The sequence below is a fragment of the Pseudopipra pipra genome, chromosome 3, assembly GCF_036250125.1.
Source record: "Pseudopipra pipra isolate bDixPip1 chromosome 3, bDixPip1.hap1, whole genome shotgun sequence".
Classification (NCBI taxonomy): Eukaryota; Metazoa; Chordata; class Aves; order Passeriformes; family Pipridae; genus Pseudopipra; species Pseudopipra pipra.
In genome coordinates, this window is record NC_087551.1 from 92,587,332 (window position 1) to 92,608,243 (window position 20,912).

The following is a 20,912-nucleotide window of genomic DNA, read 5'->3' on the forward strand; positions in this document are numbered from 1 at the left end:
ATGCTCAGAAGCTGTGTTGTGCCATCTGCTCCAAGGCTTGCAAACTCTCTTCTCATCCCTAAGGTCCTCTCCATGCCCTACTGCCAGTGCTTAGTGAGTTTCCAAGGAAAGACTGAAACCAGAAAGAGAAACAGGCTTTGGACAAGCTGAAGAGAAGAGCCAGGTGAGAGTTTCAGGGGGGAAATCAATGCAATAGTCTTGGCAGGGCAAAATTAGGCAATGAAGTGGGAGCAAGTGATTGAGTACGGGGGAGGTCTGAGTGACCCACTGGGCGTGGATGTCTTACTGAACACTTCATTTCACCTTCTGTGAAATCAAGCCCTGTGCATTTGTTTCTAAGCAGTAGTAGTTTGTACATTTATTTAGCAGCTTAAAAAGAAAACACAAAACACATTTCTATTTCTTTTTTGAAAAAACTGCAGTGCCCACTGAAATTCGATCTGCTTTCACAGTTATCTCCAGTCTGCATAAGGAGCTTCACCCTTCCTAAAGGCATTACTGGTGTGATTACTCAGTACCTTCAGATTAGTGCATCTAAAGATATTTTTCATAACTATTTATCATAGAGAACTAAATATGGGCTTTGAGGGTATGTGGTATTTAGCTGAGCAAACATAAACTGCTCAGAGCAAACAGAACAGTCATAATCTAGAGCTAAGCCTGAGTTTTATTAACGTCTTTAGTTGGCTAAGGTAGATCTGCACATGGTCGTGGCTGTGATGCTTGTGTTCCACCAACAAACCAGAGCATGCTGACTTCAAAGAAAAGGCTTTACATTTCCAGAAAAGTGGTTGTGCATGGATTAGAAAAGATGGTTATAATTGCCTTAAGGCCTGTCTTTGCTGATACAAGAACTTTCCCCTATTGTTGATTCTGAATCACGCACATGGAGCAAATAATACCAATTGTTCTTGTTCATTGGGCTGAGAACAAATCTCTTGAAATGTTTCCACTTTTTACCCCTAAAATGTTAAAACATTACTACATGACCTGCTGCTGCTGCATGGATTGATAGTATTGTCCTTAGTCACTCATAGAGACCAGTTGACTATGAAAAAAATGAAATTTTTCCCTGAGATTCACTCATACCTAAAAGTATGCATCTTGAGAGGCTCAAGATATTGTCAAAAAATGTAGTACCCCCTCTTTTAAGTGAGAAGACAATTAATAACCTGATTGTTCCCTGTTCTGTTTTTTCATTTTTATCTTGTAATGTTTTGTAATTCCACCAGCACAGTAATGCCGTTTTGTTCAAGATGACAAGTGTTATTTTGCAGCAGTTGTTGTAAAAGCTCATCCAAGCCTGGAGGCAACCAAATAAATCTGTAAGATTAAGTATTATACAAAGTACAGCCAAGAGAAAGTCTTCCTGTTCTCTGACTTCCACTTCTCCCAATACCCTTCCCTTCCCATGCAGTCACTTGCACCCTTTTTATCTCTCACATGTGGAGGTTTGGCTTTTTATTATTCCTGAAGTTGACTGCCAAGGAGGTAGAGGTAAATTATTCCAATGTATGGCGTAACCCACAAGTTATCTTGTTGAGAGACAGAAGATCAAAGTTCACATCTCTCTGCAAATATATCAGGGGATGTGAGCCAGTATCCTTGAAAGCCAAGGCAATTGTTTAGGAAGCAGCAACCTAACTCCTAGAAACAGGACAAAACAAGACATGGCTGTGAGCCCCATCAGCTGATATCCTTTCATCTGCCCAGAGTTAAGCACAGAAAACCTAAGAAAGTCGAACTTAAGTACCATGTTTTCCTTGGCATTTCCTGGTGGTTATTTTAGGTTATAGAATGATATGATCATATAATGGCTTTTGAAAAGACCTTCCAAGATTATCTAGCTCCAAACCCTCTGACATCTTCTGCCAGACCAAGTTGCTCAAAGTCCCATCCAACGCAGCCTTGAACACTTCTAGGGATGGGGCATCCACAGCTTCTCTAGGCAACCTGTGCCAGTGCCTCACCATCCTCATCATAAAAACTATCTTCCTTATATCCAATCTAAACCTGTCCCTCTCCCTAACCATACTGGCTTTCATCCAGGCTCCCAGCTTTGAGTAGTGGAACCCAGTGGCTCACCCTACACTTAAGTGAGACAATTACTGCCTGCTGTGGAACTACCATCTTCACCTTCCCTTCCCTTTCTTCCCCTGTACCTGTGCATTTGCAGGGTCCAGGCTTGTACTCCAGATTTCCAGTGGCCAAGCAGTCCAGGAAAGCTGAGCTCCTGTGTCTGGGCAGAGGCAGGGAGCAAGGCATGGAGAGGAGGGGTCATTTTAAAGAGCACTCGAGCGCAGGCTCCAGTCTCCTTTGCTCGCTGTGACAGCAAAGTATCTCATTGGAAACCACAAGCTGGGACTTACTAAGTGGCCTCTGACCTTTCTCTCTCTTTTTTACCACAATTCCTCACTTTTTGTGTTTGCATTTTCCAAGGAAGACGCATTTTCACTGACAGCTTCTTGGACAGCTCTGGAACAACATTTTTCTGAGGAGGGTAAGGGGTTTTTAACTCCTCTGTTTGATAGTATTTAGAGGGTAACATTTTAAGGGGGGGAGAGGTTGGTTGGTTGAAGGCATTGTTTTGGGATCCCAAGTAATATTTGGCATGAGTTGTTCTTAAGTTAAAATAAATTAAGTGAAAGCAAATAGAAAACCAAATCACCCAGGGTTTTCAAAATTAAGTAACCTGGTTTTATTATAGGATCACTTTATTTGTTTCACTGGGCTTGCATGTCCTGTCACTTTTAGTGCTTGTACACTACTGGCTGATGAAATTTATGGTGATGAAAAAGTGTTTTTCAAGAAAAAACTTTGGGTAGTAAGCATTTTTGAACAGAGCTTAAAATGCCATGTATTTAAATGAGTTCTGCAATGATGCAGTGCGGCAATAAACATTAAGTGCTGTATGTATTGAAAATTTTAAGTTACGGGTCTCTAAAAATACTTAGAACAACAAGATACGAGTGCCAAAAGAATATGCCCTTGCCAGCTTTAAAGTTGCAGCTATTAATACGCAAAGCTAAAACTCTATGTAGAACATACAAAAGCATCCAGAAGTTTTGTTTTCCTTTTTTTTCTATGCGAACAAACATACACGACACTTGCAACATCGCAGGTTTTTTGCAACAAAAGCTGTGTTAAACAACCAAGTATTCTAAAACACTAGCTATACCTTCAACTGAACCTGTCTTAAAATGGCAAGCTGCTGGGAGGTTGCTATTCTGGGACATGACTCTGATAGGTCTCAACAGATGCAGCTCCTGGAATGCAGCCGGAGCAGGGGGAGCCGGGCAGCAGCTGACCCCTGCGCTGGCACACTGGCATATCAGGGATCGCAGCTCACGTCAGCACAGGCTGACACTGATACTTTGGGCACACATGGCTTTCTCCCTTGCCTGCTCTGCACATGGTCATCACCCAGCAGCAGAAGCAAAAAACTCCTGGTGCTCACAGGCAGCAACCATTCCTTTCTATAATTAAATTATCATTTTGTTACATGCTTAAGGAAGAATTGATGCGCTGAGATTCTAGACTGAAATATTACTGAAGTCTGTTTATTATCTACAATAAAACTGTAATTAATTATCATTAATTAGCATTTCTTCATGTTCTGGGTTTTATGACTGCAAGGATCACAAAGAAAATTAACGTGTAAATTGTTTTAAAATCAGTGAATATATTGGAGATAAATGCTATATTTGCATCTGTTTGAATGCTGATCTCCGCAGTTCTGTTTAAACTGTGTCACTGAAGATCAGTGCTTTCCTTCGAGTATATTTGCACGTACATATATTCGTTTGAAGCAAATCCTTTGATGACTGCTTTGGGGCTGTCTTACGTTGCATTTGACAAAAATGTGGCTCTTCATTTCAGTAAGAGCTGGAACTTGCCTAGAGTTGATACATATTATTTAAATAAATGTGTTCTAATATCACTGTATGGGACTGATTCTTACCTTGACATATACAGAACTTGTTTAAAGTAACACATCCCAACTAAGTTTGCATGACATTTTTTTCAGATAGAAGTTAGACATCTTCTCCATAAATCTCCACAAAATCCGAAAAGTAGGATTATAGATTTTGAATTACTGATGCTGAAAAGCAAGTAAAGTGTGCTATGTCTAGAAAGTATTTGCATGTCTGACATGGAAAATAGAATATCATCAGTTTATAAAATCAAAAATTACAAAACCCTGGAATCAGTTTGGAGCAGATCCTAAATCTAAAATCAATATGACATCATACTAAAATCCACTTTCTCTTTATGTCTCATCTTGCTTTTTTTTTGTCTTTAAGAATTTCTCCCAGTCTTAATATTTCCCAGTCCAGTTCTGAACTCACCTGTAAGTCTGTACTATCCCTGGAGTAAGGATGAACGAAGTTGGGGGCCCATATTTTTCCAGTGCTTCTGGCTAATGAATTCAGGTCTAGAACCTGGCTAATTTAAATACATATTTACAAAATTTTACATGCTGGCAAACTCATTTGGAGAATTTAACTCTTTGAACGTGATGATAACAGGTTGAATGTTAATTTGTGGCCCTGTTATTTAAAAAAAAAAAAAATTACTGAATTACTTGTAGATGCATTCTTCACAATTTAAGTATTGATTGTTAATAATAAACAGCCACACTGCAATCTAGAACAGAATAATAGTTCTTAGGAAGATAGATTACCCTGTGTGTTTGGTTTTGTGGCATTAGTATGTATTGACAAAGGTTAGATGTGTTGCACAATCGCATAGCTATTAAATTTCACAACTGTGGTGTAGCTCTAAACATTTTAATTTAATTTTAGCAAGCTCTTGGCTGTGATATTTCATTGCAGTCATGGCTCCTAAGAAGAAGAATGTGAAAAAGAACAAAGCAGATGTCAATGAAACTACTATCATCGTGGAAGATGGCCCCCTCAGTAAACTAAATGGCTTGAATGGACTCTTGGAAGGAGGAAATGGTTTCAGCTGCATCTCATCTGAAGTTTCAGACCCATCATATTGCCCAAATCTCTTGGAAGGTCTAAGTAGAATGAGACAAGAAAATTTTCTGTGTGACTTGACTATCAGTACCAAAACCAAATCCTTTAGTGTTCATAAGGTGGTGATGGCTTCAAGCAGTGAATACTTCCACAACATCTTAAAGAAAGATCCATCCACTCAAAGAGTGGACCTCAATGATGTGTCCCCAGTGGGTCTAGCTACTGTTATCACCTATGCTTACTCTGGAAAACTTACTCTCTCACTTTATACAATAGGTAGTATTATTTCCACAGCAATTTATCTACAGATTCACACCCTTGTAAAGATGTGCTGTGATTTTCTAGTCCAAGAAATCAGTGTTGAGAACTGTATGTACATTGCTAATATTGCAGAAACGTACGGACTAAAAACAACCAAGGAAGCAGCACACAAATTTATTAGAGACAACTTCATTGAATTTTCAGAAACTGATCAGTTCCTAAAACTTACTTTTGATCAGATTAATGAACTTCTTGCAGATGATGATTTGCAGTTGCCTTCTGAAATTGTTGCATTCCAGATTGCAATAAAATGGCTGGAATTTGACCAAAAAAGAGTAAAGTTTGCTGCCAGTCTCTTAAGTAACATCCGTTTTGGTACCATCTCAGCCCAAGACCTTGTCAACTATGTACAAACTGTGCCAAGAATGATGCAAGATGCAGACTGCCATAAGCTCCTAGTGGATGCCATGAACTATCACTTGCTTCCCTATCACCAGAATACACTTCAGTCCAGAAGAACAAGGATCCGTGGAGGTTTCAGAGTCTTAGTTACTGTAGGGGGACGCCCTGCTCTAACAGAGAAGTCTCTCAGCAGAGACATCTTATACAGAGATCCTGAAAACGGATGGAAGAAGCTAAGTGAAATGCCTGCTAAAAGTTTTAATCAGTGCGTCACAGTGATGGATGGATTTCTTTATGTGGCTGGTGGGGAAGACCAGAATGATGCCAGGAACCAAGCTAAGCATGCAGTCAGCAATTTCTGCAGGTAACTGGTTATTTATTTAAAAGAGATGGAGGTATCTATTCCACAGGAGGTAGGCAGATAGACTACGCTGGTTTGTGTCATGTATCATGAACCACTCGGATAAAGAGAAAGGGGACAGTGTGGGGGAGGTATAGATGCTATTCTAAATTAAAGTCTGAATGAACAGAAATGCAACTGGAGTTATGGCAAAAAACTTTACCATGATTGCGCATGCACAGTCAGAAGTGAGGAAAACCTGAGAAAACTTACTCCAAGTAGAGGAAGTAAATAGGAACAGAAATAGAAGTCCTGGGATGTTCTAAGGTACCATTAAAATGCACCAAATCAGACAAGGTGAGAGTTTTCAAATTTTTAAAGCCTTAGATGTCTCACAGAAAGTTCTGAAAAACACCTTTTAGGTGTTAACTTCTAGTCTTAACTTTCTATGCACCATCTACTGTATTTTCAACAGCTTTTACACTGTATTTCATACCCCTTAGCTTTTTATTAGTATCAAGAGTTTAGAAACAGCACCATTGCTTGAGGGCTGTATTTCTCTTCTACAATGTACTCCAAATAACACCTCACTTCTGAAATATTGCAGTTCCGATCTACAGCCATCGTAGGACTGCACTGGTCCTGCACTGGTAGCAAGGTCAGAAGAGTACATAGGCTAACATGCAATAGTCAGATGGGTGGTACTAGTTTTTAAATAGTTCAACCTGAAAGCTGACAGCACACAGCAGCTCGAAGGAAAGGCTGGAGGTAAAAAAACTCAGCTTTTTGTCTACTAACAGACTATGGATATACAATGGCAATACACAGCCACAGTCCTACCAATGGTTCCTTTTCTGCTCCCAGAAGGAACAGTCAACTTCTCCTGAGGACATCAACCAACATACAAAGTTAATGAATGAGGAACCTTCTCTAGATCAATTTTATTGTGTAATCTACTTAGTCAGAAAAATATATCACATAAAAGAGATAATGCTGTTGCTCTCTTGACCTGCTGCCTTTAAGCTATGCCTCACATTCTCAAAGGAGCTGTGCCCAGTGCACACCTTGGTTGTGAGGAGGAGGTGGGGGAATCCTCATTATCCATGGCTGAATGGATTCTGCTCCTTGTTGTGCTATTAACCTTGAGCATGTCAAGTCACATCAGTATGTCTGTGGACTTGCAGATGACAATGCTGAACAACAGCTAAAAATTAGTGCTTACTTTCCCATAGTCTTTTTCTCATGTGATTTTCTGATCCCCTTAGCATGCAACAGGAGAAGTGTGTGGGTCTACTAATGTACCTTACTCAACATCTTCAAGAGTCATAATTTGACATTTCCTATTTCAAAATTGCTTAAATATCAAGGACGAGGAATGTTATTTTAGATAGGACTGGTGTTAGAAAGCAAAGATGCTCTTTTCACATAAACTTTACTCCATATGAGTGGCAAGGAAAGCATACTCACCCTTTAGAAAGTCCTAAGAAGATGCAAGTATAAATCACCAACTAACATTTTTTAATACTCTTTGAGTAAATTTAGACATCTTTGCTGTAGGTGTAAATTGCAAAAAAAAAAATTAAATTTCTATTGTATCTTGAAAGTATTTCTTCCCAGTATTCTAATGAGATTATTTTACAAAATCAAGTTACATAAGAATTAGATTTACTTCATTGAAATAATAGGTTTTAATGACACAAACACATTTTTCTCCAATCAAAACCTGAATTTATTTGGAAATTTAACGAAGAATACCAGTTTCATTACACTGACTTTTCATAGGCTAAATAACTAACTAAAATTTTAGCAATTTTGCTCTTGCAGCAGTGACATGGAAATCCTGTACAGTTTAGCAGAGCACTATGTGAGACTGTTACCCTCTTTTTAATGCTTTCAGATACGATCCTCGTTTCAACAGCTGGATTCACTTGGCAAACATGAATCAGCGGCGCACCCATTTTAGCCTGAATGTGTTCAATGGCCTCCTTTTTGCCGTGGGCGGTCGCAATTCTGAGGGATGCCTCTCCTCTGTCGAATGCTACGTGCCCGCAACTAACCAGTGGCAGATGAAGGCACCGCTGGAGGTGCCCAGGTGCTGCCATGCCAGTGCCGTGGTGGATGGTCAGATCCTGGTCACAGGAGGCTACATCAATAACGCTTACTCTCGCTCAGTGTGCATGTACGACCCCAGCAAAGACAGCTGGCAGGACAAGGCCAGCCTCAGCACCCCAAGAGGCTGGCACTGTGCAGTGTCCCTTCTGGAGAGGGTCTATGTCATGGGTGGGTCTCAGCTGGGGGGGCGAGCCGAGAGGGTTGATGTTCTCCCTGTGGAGTGTTACAGTCCTTACACAGGGCAATGGAATTACGTGGCACCACTTCAAACCGGAGTTAGTACGGCTGGTGCCTCCACCCTTAATGGGAAAATTTACTTAGTGGGTGGCTGGAATGAAATAGAGAAAAAGTACAAGAAATGCATTCAGTGCTATAACCCAAATCTCAATGAATGGACAGAGGAAGATGAGCTGCCTGAGGCCACTGTGGGTGTATCCTGTTGTACAATATCCATGCCCAACACAAAGACAAGAGAGTCCAGGGCCAGCTCAGTCTCTTCTGTCCCAGTTAGTATTTAAAGACAGGTCTAACCAGCAATAAGTTAAAAATGTTTACCAGCACAGCAGTATAATTAACCCTTTAAGTAGAATTTTTGTGCTTATATGGAAAAAAAATAATTGGCTTTGCAAACATTTTAACAGTGCAAACTGGCTGGTTTTCATGAAGCAAGTCACTCACCTTTTTCTAAGGTATCCAGAGATGGTATTTAGAAATTTAAAAAGCAACTATTCTGGCCTCAGATGCACATTGGATGAAATTGTCATGAAATTGTCATATGCAAGTGGCTCTTTTTTTTTTAGGAATTCAGTCTCAGAGTGCTATGAATAGTCAGATGTTGCTCCATGCTTTCCTATTTGTGAGCAAACACTTCCTGTACATTGACAACCATTTTGGTTTTGAGTAGAAGGTTATTTGTGAATGATGGGCTAAGTGCAATGAAACTAATTTCTACTACTTAAAGGGTTAAAAACTTTGGGGGCCAAATCCTTTTCATCTTACTCACAAAAATGGTTCCATTGATTTCAGTGGGACTACTGAATAAGATGTACAGGATTTTGAACTCTTGGCCAAATTCTGGCAGAACAGTAGATAAAGATGCTTGCTAAAACTGTCATACCCAGAAGGAAGACTGTCCTCTGCCTCCACTGCCCTTCACCACAACAAATCCACGAAGGCATGTCCTAGGAGCCAAATACCAATGGCCACGTGTTCCTTCTGTAGCATAAGTTAGGTATGTACTTTAGGACAAAAATCTTACACAGATTAAGAAATGTTATTGTTATCAGTATAACACTTCAGGGTGGCTTTATATTATTTTCTCTAAACATCTGTTTGGGCTTCAACTGCACATTGAGCCAGAATTTGGCCCTTAATATGTGACACTATTAGCTGGACTTAATATTATGTTGATCATGCCATGTACTGAGCTATTTGTGATATTTTTATGTATGATCTTGTATTGTTAGAACTGTGAAAATTATTTGTATGGTGTGTTTTATGGGACAGTGTTCTTTCATTGTCCAGTGCTGCATTTTCAATCTTCTGATGTTTAATAACAACATGTCAGTTGAACTCGAAATATTGTATATCCCAAAAAGAAGTTTTAAAATACAGTTTAGGAAGTACTGTATACATTAATATTAAGTAGAGCAGAGGACTTCTAACTGTATGAGATGTAGACTGTTAAAGCACTACAAGGGTCTTCTTTAATGATATACTCGTAGTAGTAGGAAAAAAAATATAAGCCGTTATCCTCAGAATTCCTTATAAAATGCCCATGCATTTTATAGTCAGCATCTGTGCTTCAAATTCAAATCTGAAAAATAAGCTTTCTTCAGTCTGTGAGTGAAGCAGTTTGCTAAGGTTTGTTTTCTTGTTTATTCATGATTGTTTAGGCGCATGGGAGAGTGTGTTACAAGGTTGTGAGGGAGGAACTTACTGTTGTAAAGTTGTGCTGAAAGGAAGATGTTGCGCTTAGTTCTTAATTGAGATGAGATCATGATTGTTTAATCTCTTCTTAAAGTTAACCTTCAAGATCATATGTGGATCAGTCAAGAGTCCAGTAAACTTAAATGCCAACTTCTAGCTGGTCAAAGAGGGAAGCAGATAAAATTAACATCAAGAAAACCAAATGAGGTGTTAAAAAGTGCTTTGTGTTGAGATTTTTTAAATGGCAGTTTTTGCAGGAAAAAGTATGTGATAAATGAAATGACTGAGTAAGACCATGCTTTATATTATCCTGAAACCTAGATTAGTTTATCTCCTGATTGTAACTCTTCCCAAACCATAGTGGTTTTAGAGGGAGTTTTCCCTTAGTAGCAGCTGGGTTTGGTAATTCGAGTTGCAAACCCAACAGTCACACAAATAGTTTTATGAGCATGCGTACCTTCTTGAATTCAGTGGAGCTTCTGCTATATACAGTTATTCTCATGGATTTATATTTGGAAAATTAAAATACAAGAACTAAATCCATGAGTAGACAAACATCAATGTTAGTGACAGCCAACATGAATGTATTAGACTGATCCTCAACATGACCATTCACTTACCATGCTGGCTCATGACATTTTTTTGAGACTCAATTACCCCATAAGGATATTATTTCCTGGGGAATTGTTGCTCAATGAAGTCCTATGTATGCTCCAAGGATTTTTTTGCAACACACAGGATGGGAGATGCTTGAGGCTCCAGTCAGTAGAAACGGGAAGATCAAGCCACTTATAACAATCAATAGACTGAGATTTTGTTAGCAATTCTCAAGAATGTTTGAGAAAAATGTGCTGGAAATAAGCACCTACTTCAACACATAGCTTTCTATAAGCAGCTTTGCTTATGTTGCATGACTGAGATGGGCTCCATAACTGAGATTTTTCTAATGAAAAGCAAGGCTCAATTTTCAATTGCCTGTAACTTCAGTTCTCATTTGAACTCAATTTTCAATCCATTTTAACCCATTTACCCAAGCTGGGAGATCTTGTTCCAAGTCTGGATTCACTCAGAGAATGCGATTAAAGCCAATAGTTAGTCCTCGTATAGTTCCTTGGACGTTTTGCAATTAATCTTCTCATCTTTTTGCATAAGTACTCAAAAACATTGTAATGCACAGATTTATACTTTGATTCCTCCTTGCAAGAGGAAGATCTGTTGTCTCTATTAGTTTCTCTTTTCTTATCCATAACTGAGTCACTAACAGGGCACCAAAGGAGATGCACAGGTGTGAACAGCACATAAAAGCTCTGATTTTAAAAATCTCATTGCTGGTGGCCACAATAAAGAAAAGGACACATTCTGAAATGCCTGCTGAAAAGAAAAGGGTGAAAAATTAGTTACTGGTGCTCATTTGCAAGTGTGACACTGCTCAGAACTCTGTTCCCAGGAATTTCCTAAAGAATAAAGGAAAATAGATGCAATTCTATATAGCTGGTATGAGAGATTTGGTTAATGCCAGATGAGTCTTGCCATGCAAAAGACATACTTGTCTCAATGAAAATTTTCAATAACAATATAGGCAATCGATAAACTTATAAGGAATATATAGTCAGTTTCTGTTGGTAGAATGGGAACACACACACTTACATAAACTGGATGTTATGCTAGTTGCAGCCTTGGCAGTTTTTTTGTCAACAAGAAAAAATATTAACTTATTTGTATAAAGCATTTTCCTAGTTTGTTAAGTGCTAGACATATTGCTTATACAGAAGGGTTTTCTAACTGTACACTTTAAAGATGGACTGTGATAACACAAGGGAACATATTTCAACAGAAAAAAAATCTGTAAGTGTAATGTGAGAATGTTACTACTTAAAAATTAAAATTTGTAGTGCAGCAGTTGTTAAGAGGAAAACAGCATGTTGGTATTTTTCATTGTGTGCTTTAAATAAAGCTGGCGACACATGGTGCAAACAAATTATTCATATTGTAAAATCAGTTGGAAACTGCGAGACTGTATTTCTAACGAACGCCTGGTTGCAGTTGAAATATGCTTTGTTTTCTGAGCCCCGGGCTGATCCTTGCTTTCATATCAGCCAACTGGAATGTTTGTTACACCCGGACTGTCAAACCACCTTCACAATAAGCTGTGTAGTGTGACACTGGAGCCATTTTTATCTTTTCTATTTCATTACAAGGACAACAACTTGCTTTTTAACAATAAATTTCACAGTCTTTTGTTGTAATCAAAATGCCTAACAAGAAGTGATGATAAATCAGATGTCTGATTAGTAACTGAACATGTTTTCATTTGGATTGTATGAGTAACAGTATAAAAAATAAAAACATCTAAATTTCAAGGAAAAAAATAGTCCAGATTCTGAAGAGCAAATAAGTTGAGCCACAGATGAGAGGATCTGAGATGCCAAAAATCATTCCACATGTTTTGACACCAAGGGTTTGGTTCAAAGTGTGATTCTGTAGATGTGGCAGATGTCACAACCTGAAGGGTTACCCAGCCTGCAGCTGTGCAGAGATCATGACTGCGTTCCTAGGATTCTGTAATACACAAGGATGCAGAGGCTTTGTCCTCTAAAATATTCTACTTTATTACAGATTACCACAAAAATCACTGCTAGCAAATATACTGGTAGTTAATAAAGCTAATATGATGATTAGTAAAGTCAATATGAATGAATATATGTCAAGCTACTAAAAATTATTATCAATAATACAGTATCAATTAATAGTATGGTGTCAAACAATACTAGCTTCAAGCAGTGTAGTACAACCAATGATAACAACAACCAAGCAGGTATATACTATTACAATTACCATAACTTATCACCAGTGAAGAAAATTTATCAACAATAATAGCATCTATACTTCATATATATTACATTTACATGAAGAAAATTAGACAGACTTAAGAAGAAGCCAAACCATCTCAAAAGGGAGGAACAAACTGATTCTGGAGGGGACATCCAACCAACCCCAAAAGAGGGGAGCACAGATGCAAGCAGCAAGAGAAAAGACAGAGTCTCCCTTCCAGACAGATCCCTGACACAGAGTCTGGAATCAGCCAGCATCCCCAGTGAGAGTCCAAGTGCTTGTGGACACTTCATGTGTGATTCAGCTGGAAAGTTCTCAGAAAGAGACTCCATTTTGGATAAAAATTAAGTCCTTTTTATAACAACGAGACTTAAGCATGTGTAGGAGATCCTACTTTGAGCGGTTAATAGATGATGTTAATTTCTGATTTTCATCTCCAATAGCCAATAGATGATTCTGTTTTCTACTTTTCCAGAGCAATTTTATATTTCTATGTTGTTTTCCATTTTCTCAGATGTTAAGTTGTCCTTGCAGTCTCTTGGTCTTTTGTTTAGTGGTGCTACCTTGGGATGTCTCTGGTTTCTAGGTACCCAGCTGCACTTTTCAAGGATGCTTGTGATTCCTAGGCCTAGTCTTCAGCCTCACAGTCCCATGATGGCTGACCTTTCTCTGTCAGGAATTTCAACAGACAATTTCTTCTGTGCAGCAATTTTCCTCTTCTAACCTTCTAACAGCAGGTGAGCCAAGGCAGCAGGGTGAGCCTGATGGCTATGAACCAGGACCCGTGCACATCTGGAGCAGCAGCTGGGCTCCTTAGGGCACCTGAAAAGCTGCTACATGCCTGTGGCTGTGCTCACCTGTGCATCAAGTCAGGGGGTCAGGACTCAGTTGTCTGAATGTACCTTGTGCAGATGCCCCAGGTGCTGCAGAGCATCTCAAATGGCACCAGGTGTCAACTTGTGGGCAGTTAAGTCAAGTCTGGAGAAGGGGATTTATTTGCCCCTTTAGTCTCTGCACAGCAGTCCAGAAGTGCATGGCTGTCCTGTGTGTATGCTAATATGTCCACTGGTCCTGGCTGCCTTGGGTACCTTCAGTGATGATGATTTTGAGGAAATAAGAGGGATGATTTTGCTTCAAAATTCAGGGGTGATTTTGAGGAGTCAAGCCATGAGTCTGTATTGTAAAAACTGCTAGAAAGACAGAACTTAAAATTAGACTAAGATATAAAAGCAAAAATATTTTAAGCAAGTCTTGACAATGCTAAAGCAAACATAGATTAAAGTAGAAACTATCTGGATCCTTTTTTTCTTAAAATATTTGCCTTGTTTCTTAAGGGTCTGAGAAATCTTTATTGCAGATATATTTCAGAGCTTACTATGTCATCATTTTCCTTCCAAAAACACTGAAATAATATGAGTGAAATATTTACTTAGCAAAAGCTGTTTTTCTGTAAATTATCCATAATTTAGGTATAGGTCTTGCATAGATTTATGGTGTCCATTGTAACAACTAAACCCCAATATGTAGAGGGTATAAATTGATATGCTGCTTCTTTCTGTGAAATGTTTATAAGGTAAATGTTACCCAAGCCTACGGCAACATGTTATTTTTTTCATTTGAAGGACACCGTGCATTCTTTAAGTAGAATCCCTATATAGCACAGGAAGTTCCACCTGAATATGAAAAAGAACTTTATTTCCACATGTGACCACGCAGTGGAACAGATTGCCCAGAGAAGTTGTGGAGTCTCCCTCACTGGAGATATTCCAGAATTGCCTGGATGTAATCCTGTGCCATATGCTGTAGGATGCCCTTGGTTAAGCAGGGAGGTTGGACGAGAGGATCCACTGTGGTCCCTTCCAACCTGATCCATTCTGTGACTCTGTGACTCTGTAGTCATGTGAGAATAGCTGAGTAGAGTCAGAATTCTGCTGAATTTAATTACAAACAGACAAATCGAACAGACTGCTTTTTTTGGTGTTATTTATATATGGGATTATTCTGAGCCAAACAGTAAATTTGTTGAAGTTACTTATCTAAAGGAAGAGAATAAATTGAGATTAAAGGTCTTGCAGCTTGTAGCTTGTGTTCTTATCACTGAAACCGGCCACAGAACAAATCACGATTTCTCATTCTATGCTGAGTAATGCCACGGTGCAAATGGTTATTCACGGAATGTCTGTGATAAAGCAGCACACTGAAGAGCTGCTCAGATAACCAGGCGTACCTTGTTGCTTTCCTGAAGGTAGCAAAGCTTGCCTTCCTCAGCCTACCTTAATGTCAGCTTCTTGCCTTTAGTCAAGGACACACGGCTTGCCCAGTAAATTAAATTCCATCTTCAATTCGGCGCCAGATCCTCAAGCATCCCGATGGAGCATCACTCTACGCGGGATCTCCCCTTAAGGGCTTTGTTCCCCTAAGTTGTTTCGGGAAGGAGACACTGGAGGGCACCAGAGGGCCGGAGCTGGCGGCCCCCGGGGCGGTCGGGGTGGGGGCAGCCGAAGACGGTCCCCTGCGGCAGCAGCTGGAGCCGAAGCGTCCCTGCCGGCGTGGGCGTGATGCCGTGCTGCGGCATGTCCATCCATTGTCCGCAAACATGCGGAGAAAAGATTCGCACCTCTGGAGGATCCCAACAGGCTGGTGCCAGAATTCGAAAAATGCAGCGTAATTCAATGAGGATGAGATGAAAAATTCACATTCGCTAAAATCAAAGTGCACAATGGTGCGTGAGGTTTGACAGCACCAGGAAAAGGCTTCTCGGCTTCAGAATGAATTTTTGGTTATCTCAAGAGTACCATCCCTCTTTCACAGGGAAAAGGATACAGCTTTGACTGGGGAACATATATGTCTTTCATCTTTTTGGCTCACACCAGGAACTTGGTCTGCATGTTTCAGATACATGATCTCTCCATCAAGTTTTTCAGTCTCGTCTGTCAGAGCTGTTCCAGTTTGAATACATAATTTAATATTTACTGCCGTTGAGGGATGTGTATGTGAATACATTTCTTTTCAGCTTCCCAAACCGGTGCCCTAAATGTTGATATCTCAGCTCAAGAAAAGTTCTTGCAAGAACATATTTTGCTTTCATCCCAGTGCAGTACGAACACATTTTTTAAATTACTGACATTTAGCAGATGGGAAAAACAGTTATTTCCTATGTTGCTGCGAGAATGGTGCAGCCAACAGATTCCTGGCCCAGCTGCTGCTCTGAAGCTGTTATCCTGGTCATTGCATATACTTGAAAGTTCAGCCAGTGAATTATGGTTTGCTATAATAAGAATATTTTGCTTTCCATTAGATCACACTCAGAGGAACAATAGCAAATGCACCGAAGCAGCAAAAGTGGCCATCAGTGACATTTCAGGGTCTCTTTGCTTCATTGCTGATGTCAAACAAGTTCTGGTAAAAGGATACCTTGGCCACATTGCCAGAAGTAACAGATCAGCTCTTCTGAAGGATAAACAGATGAACTGCTGGCCAGGTGAACTGCAAAGCACTTAGACTCCAAAGGAATCTTAACAAAGCTGAAAAAAAATGAAAGTGAAGATCGTAAATCATGTATAAAAACTCAATGCAGAGCTCTCTTATGGTGTTATATGAGTACTAAATAACACCCTAAGCTGTTAGCGGCAGCTTGAATTCTTCTTTTTCAAAACTCCCTTTGAAACAAAAAATATGTCTATCTCCTGGATCAAAATTGTTGCAGTGAGTCACAGAAAAGAGTTTGGTTCACCCAGCGGAAGCAGAGCAGGAGGATAGGTCACTTTGGGTCATGCTACCAGAAGCAGGGTCTGTTCATATGAGAAGTAAGTGTTCAAAGAATTCCCATATGATATCTCTCTGGAAGGGCAGACCACTTAAAAAAAGGCCAGATCTATCATGCAAGTCATGCAGCTGAGGAGTTGCAGGCATTACCTTCTGTGTAACCTAAATGCTTTCATATCTGCCACTGCTCCTTTGAAAAACACAGGGCAACCCAAGGTCAGAAAGCAGAGATTTAGGCATCTATATATGCACTAGATGTTAAACCTCCAGTTACAGGCAATACAGCCAAAAGTACAAAATCAGCCAATTCAGGCACATGAAGTGATTTATTTGGTCACCCACAAGTCCTACTTTGGAATGACATGAGTTGCCCTCGAGGCTTTGTTGACTGTATTGGCTAGAGACAAGCTTAATACATAAATGTCCAGCACTGCTTGAGCGCTGGGAAAGCGTCCTGTCTGGCACCCAGCCATCCCAAAAGGACATGGATTTCCCTTACGTTGTAAGTGTCAGGCGTGTCTCAGACTTCTGAAATACTTACAAAGGCACCAATATTTAGGCAACTGAATCAAGGCACCAGCCTCCATAGTCAAAAAAATAGCAAGCACATTTTTATCCATACCTCCACCTTGAACTGAATTCCACCTAGATATTACCTGTTTTTCTCTGCACTTGAAAATTTTGTTGTCTTGAAGCTTCATTTTGAGGCTGTCATGTATTTTTATTTTAGCTGCTCTCACACTTTGTTTCACTCACCTGAAATACTGTCCATCAACAGTTCGCATTGTTAAGCCTTAACAGGCTCGTGCAGAACAAATACATGTGTAAGCAGGTAGCTCAGCATTTAGAGACTGCATTTGAACCTTCCTAACTCTGGATTACTCATGTTTTGCAAGGAAGTCCCTGGAAGGCAGCCCTATGGCCCTCCTTCAGAGTACAGGGATAAAAAACTGTAGTTAAGGGTAGTTATGGCTGACACAGGAATGAAAGTATGTGACAGCATCGGCAAAAGCAGTAAAGTGAGGACAAAAAAAATGGTCAGTATTTCTAACCAAGGGCATGAATGGAAGCAGTCAGATTGAAAAATGCTGAGGAGTGAGTTGTTCATCATTACCAGAAGGCCTGTGCTCCCTCACCAAGAGGATGGCAACAAGGATGTCACATGTGTCATGCTTCCTTCTGCTGTTTCATGAGGAAGATGATGATACCCAAAAAGAGGTATCATAGACAACAGACAGCAGCCTTTCTGGAGATTATGGAGAATGAAGCTTTTGAGGATGAAATGATGATCTGGCATTCACTGTTCATCATTCAATGTAGGACTCTGAACCACATTCTGGACAACATCAGCTTGGGAATGATTATTCCAGTTCATTTGTTTTGAAGTCTTTTCTCCTAGCCCGCATTCTTGTTTTGCTTTTCCTGGAATGAAACACAAACAAAACCTGCCTGCCATTTGAACTGCTCTGCTGATGACTCACTGACCCACTCCATGTCTTTAAGCAAGCAACAAGCTCATTTGCTATCTTAGTTATGCCTTCTGAAAAGCAGGGTAATAAGTTATGCTTTACTGATAATAAAAAAGTGAATGTGAATGGAATTGTTCCCAGAAAGTAAATTACTAAATAAATATGCATTAACAAGTGATCCTAAGATCCTAAGAATGTGCTTGTGGGAGCAACTGCATTTTCACTGAGGCCAGTCTTGAATAACACCCTGCCTTATGAAATACTGAGAGTCACCATGAGAAAGCACAAATTGTTACCATGGTTACTTAGGTGATGGTGACACTTTTCATTCCATGGTGTCAGCAGAAGATGTGGCCCTTTCTGGAGTTTTGTTTCCTCCTTTTGTTGTCCGTAACTGCCCCTTCTGCAGGGATGGCTCCATCCTACTTCTCAATCTCCTTCCACAAATGAGTGACTAAGCTCATAACAACTCCCAGACCCTTCAGTTAAGAAGGAACACCACTAACATTCACACATTCAGGACAGAAGCAGTACAGTAATGTATTCTCATTTATTTACTTGCATTACCATAAATTTTACTGACTCACGTTGACCAAGATTCTATTGTGCACAGCAAAGAATTGCTCTGAACCGAGGAACTTGGACTGAGAGCCATGAGGTGGAAAGTAACAGGAAACAGAAAAAATTGATCTTAGGCAGCAGTTTCAGTATAGCAACCACTCAACCATCATTAAGACTTCAGCCAGCCTGAGGACTTTCAAAGAAAATAATTAGGTAACTTTGAGGTGTTTATAATGGCTTTTTCAGAGAAGAGTGCTTCTGGGAAAAAAAAAAGCACCAAAAGTGGATGTTTAAAAATTTGTTTCATGTTGGAAATGGAAAATTACTAAGTTGCATCATAAGCTGATCAGAGGTTGGGCTCGACCTCTAAATTCTGAAAGGATTATTTAAGAGTTGTTTTATCTGAGCAGTCACAACATGCAAAGTTGTGATGAGTTCTGGAATAAGCATTTACTTCTGTGAGCAATAAACCTGGTGAAGCCTTGTTTATTTGAACTAGTGTCTTATTTTCTTACCTGCCCAACACAATAACCTCTCCTGACCCTAAAGCTCTTTATGACTTTCTCTTCACCTTGGCTGCACACTCATTTTCTTCTCATGATCTCTAAATACCATCTAGGTGAAGGGCAGCATGATCTCCCTCCACTCCCTGACAAGGGGTGTGTGCTGGCTGGCAGCTGATACCCACAGTGACTGGCCCCACCACTGCTGGTGAACACACACTCCAGCTTTGCCTCATTAAATTTCCTTTCTTAAATAGAGTCGGTCTTCAAAAATTGTGCAGAAAATTCCACTATTACACTGTTCTTCATCTCAGCCAATCTTAACTAAGCAGAAAAGAGAGAAAGTCCCTCTTAGTCCATGATTCATCCCATCCCAAAATAGACATCTAAATCAGGTCACTTGAATCATGGTTAAATATACCAGCTGGTCTACACTAACTGTAAGGACAACCTAAGGTGACTATCTGAGATGAAGACATTGATACTGTACAAGTCTAAATTTAACTTAATGAATCCTATCCTAATGCTTTTGAGCTGTGTGTCACACTACTGCATGATATTAAAGTGTGGCAGTTGGTTTAAAAGTTTCCAGAGTGGGACAGATCGATGGACATTGTGATCACTGAAGTCTTCCTTCATCTGGATGCTAGGCTGAAAAATCAAAAAAAATCTTCCCAATGGGAAGAGTGAGAAAACAAAAATACATTTGTGCATATTTCCACAAAGGGAGATGCTACATTCAGAGAATAAATTATTTGTTGTGTCGCTAGTTTCCATGCCTGTAAATCTGGTTTAAATATTTAAAGTCTGATCTCCCACCTAATAAACTGCATAAAGCTGCACCGAATAGTTCCTACATAAAATTCACAGCTGCTCATTAAAGTAGAGAATATATGGAAAAAGACAGCAAGTCTCAAATTGAGACAACATTTTTTCTTTGAAAAATAAATTCAGAAAATTCCACTTATTCCCATAATAGCTTTAAAAAATTTTGAGGTTCTATACAGCAGGTTTTTTAGTCTCCAAGCCATTCTCTGCCACTTTATGAGCTCTCTCCATCTGCTCAACAGCCCCTGTACATGTGTGAGTGGTTAGAGCAAAGCACCTCAGTGCTGGTTTCACCACAATCTTCTCAGTGGATAAAACCACTGCACATTGAGAACAAGCACCAACAAGTTGACCTGTTCCACAAAGGTGAAATTAGTTCACTTACCTTTCTGAGTTTTGCAAGCTTTTCCAGGAATTAATGTATATTTTTTCAGTCACAGATAAAGAAAGAAGGTGATGAAAGAAAGAAGATGAAAGAAAATCACACAAGATATATTGGTTTCAACAAGATGAGAATATTTAGTTGTTCTGTATTGCAAAACAGAGAAAACAACCATTAACTAGTAAAGGACCTTGAAACTTTTTCTCACATGCCCTCTTTTGAGGACAGTCTGAGAAACAGACTGGAGCTAGCCTGGAGCTAGCCTGCAAAATGCCTACTAAGGGCTCCTGTGCAGATGCAGAAGTGGTCCATAACTCAGAATTGATTTCTCAACACACAAAAAAAGTCTATTTTATGTAACTTCATTGTGAAAAAGTGCCCTGAACATATAGTTGTACAATAAATGCTCGTGACTTACCTCATGAGTGAAATCCCAGGACAGCTGGGAGGGGGGCACCTTCCAGCATCTCCTACACACCATTTCACATACTCAGCCCAGGCTGCCACATGCTCATTACTGCAATTTTGGTGACTGCACAGAGAATC

At 39.7% G+C, this 20,912-nt stretch overlaps 1 protein-coding gene across 2 annotated transcripts; it reads left to right on the plus strand.

Annotated features, from left to right (window-relative positions):
* Window positions 1–2,181: 2,181 nt before the first annotated feature.
* Window positions 2,182–14,927, plus strand: KLHL31 (kelch like family member 31). Of its 2 annotated transcripts, none has more exons than XM_064650343.1 (3): window positions 2,182–2,500; window positions 4,836–6,009; window positions 7,883–14,927. In XM_064650343.1, the coding sequence occupies exons 2-3, from the start codon at window positions 4,838–4,840 to the stop codon at window positions 8,613–8,615; spliced, it is 1,905 nt and encodes a 634-aa protein (XP_064506413.1). In that variant the 5' UTR covers window positions 2,182–2,500; window positions 4,836–4,837; the 3' UTR covers window positions 8,616–14,927. The 2 variants fall into 2 exon arrangements, with proteins under 2 accessions (XP_064506413.1, XP_064506411.1); XM_064650341.1 differs by having other exon boundaries at window positions 2,185–2,500; window positions 4,806–6,009.
* The last annotated feature ends 5,985 nt before the right edge of the window (window positions 14,928–20,912 follow it).

What these genes read in the sequence shown, in the direction of transcription:
- KLHL31 (XM_064650343.1), top strand. Translation starts at nt 4,838, where the DNA reads ATGGCTCCTAAGAAGAAGAATGTGAAAAAGAACAAAGCAGATGTCAAT. An exon ending in GCAGTCAGCAATTTCTGCAG is followed by an intron (nt 6,010 to 7,882) that starts GTAACTGGTTAT and finishes TAATGCTTTCAG; the next exon opens with ATACGATCCTCGTTTCAACA.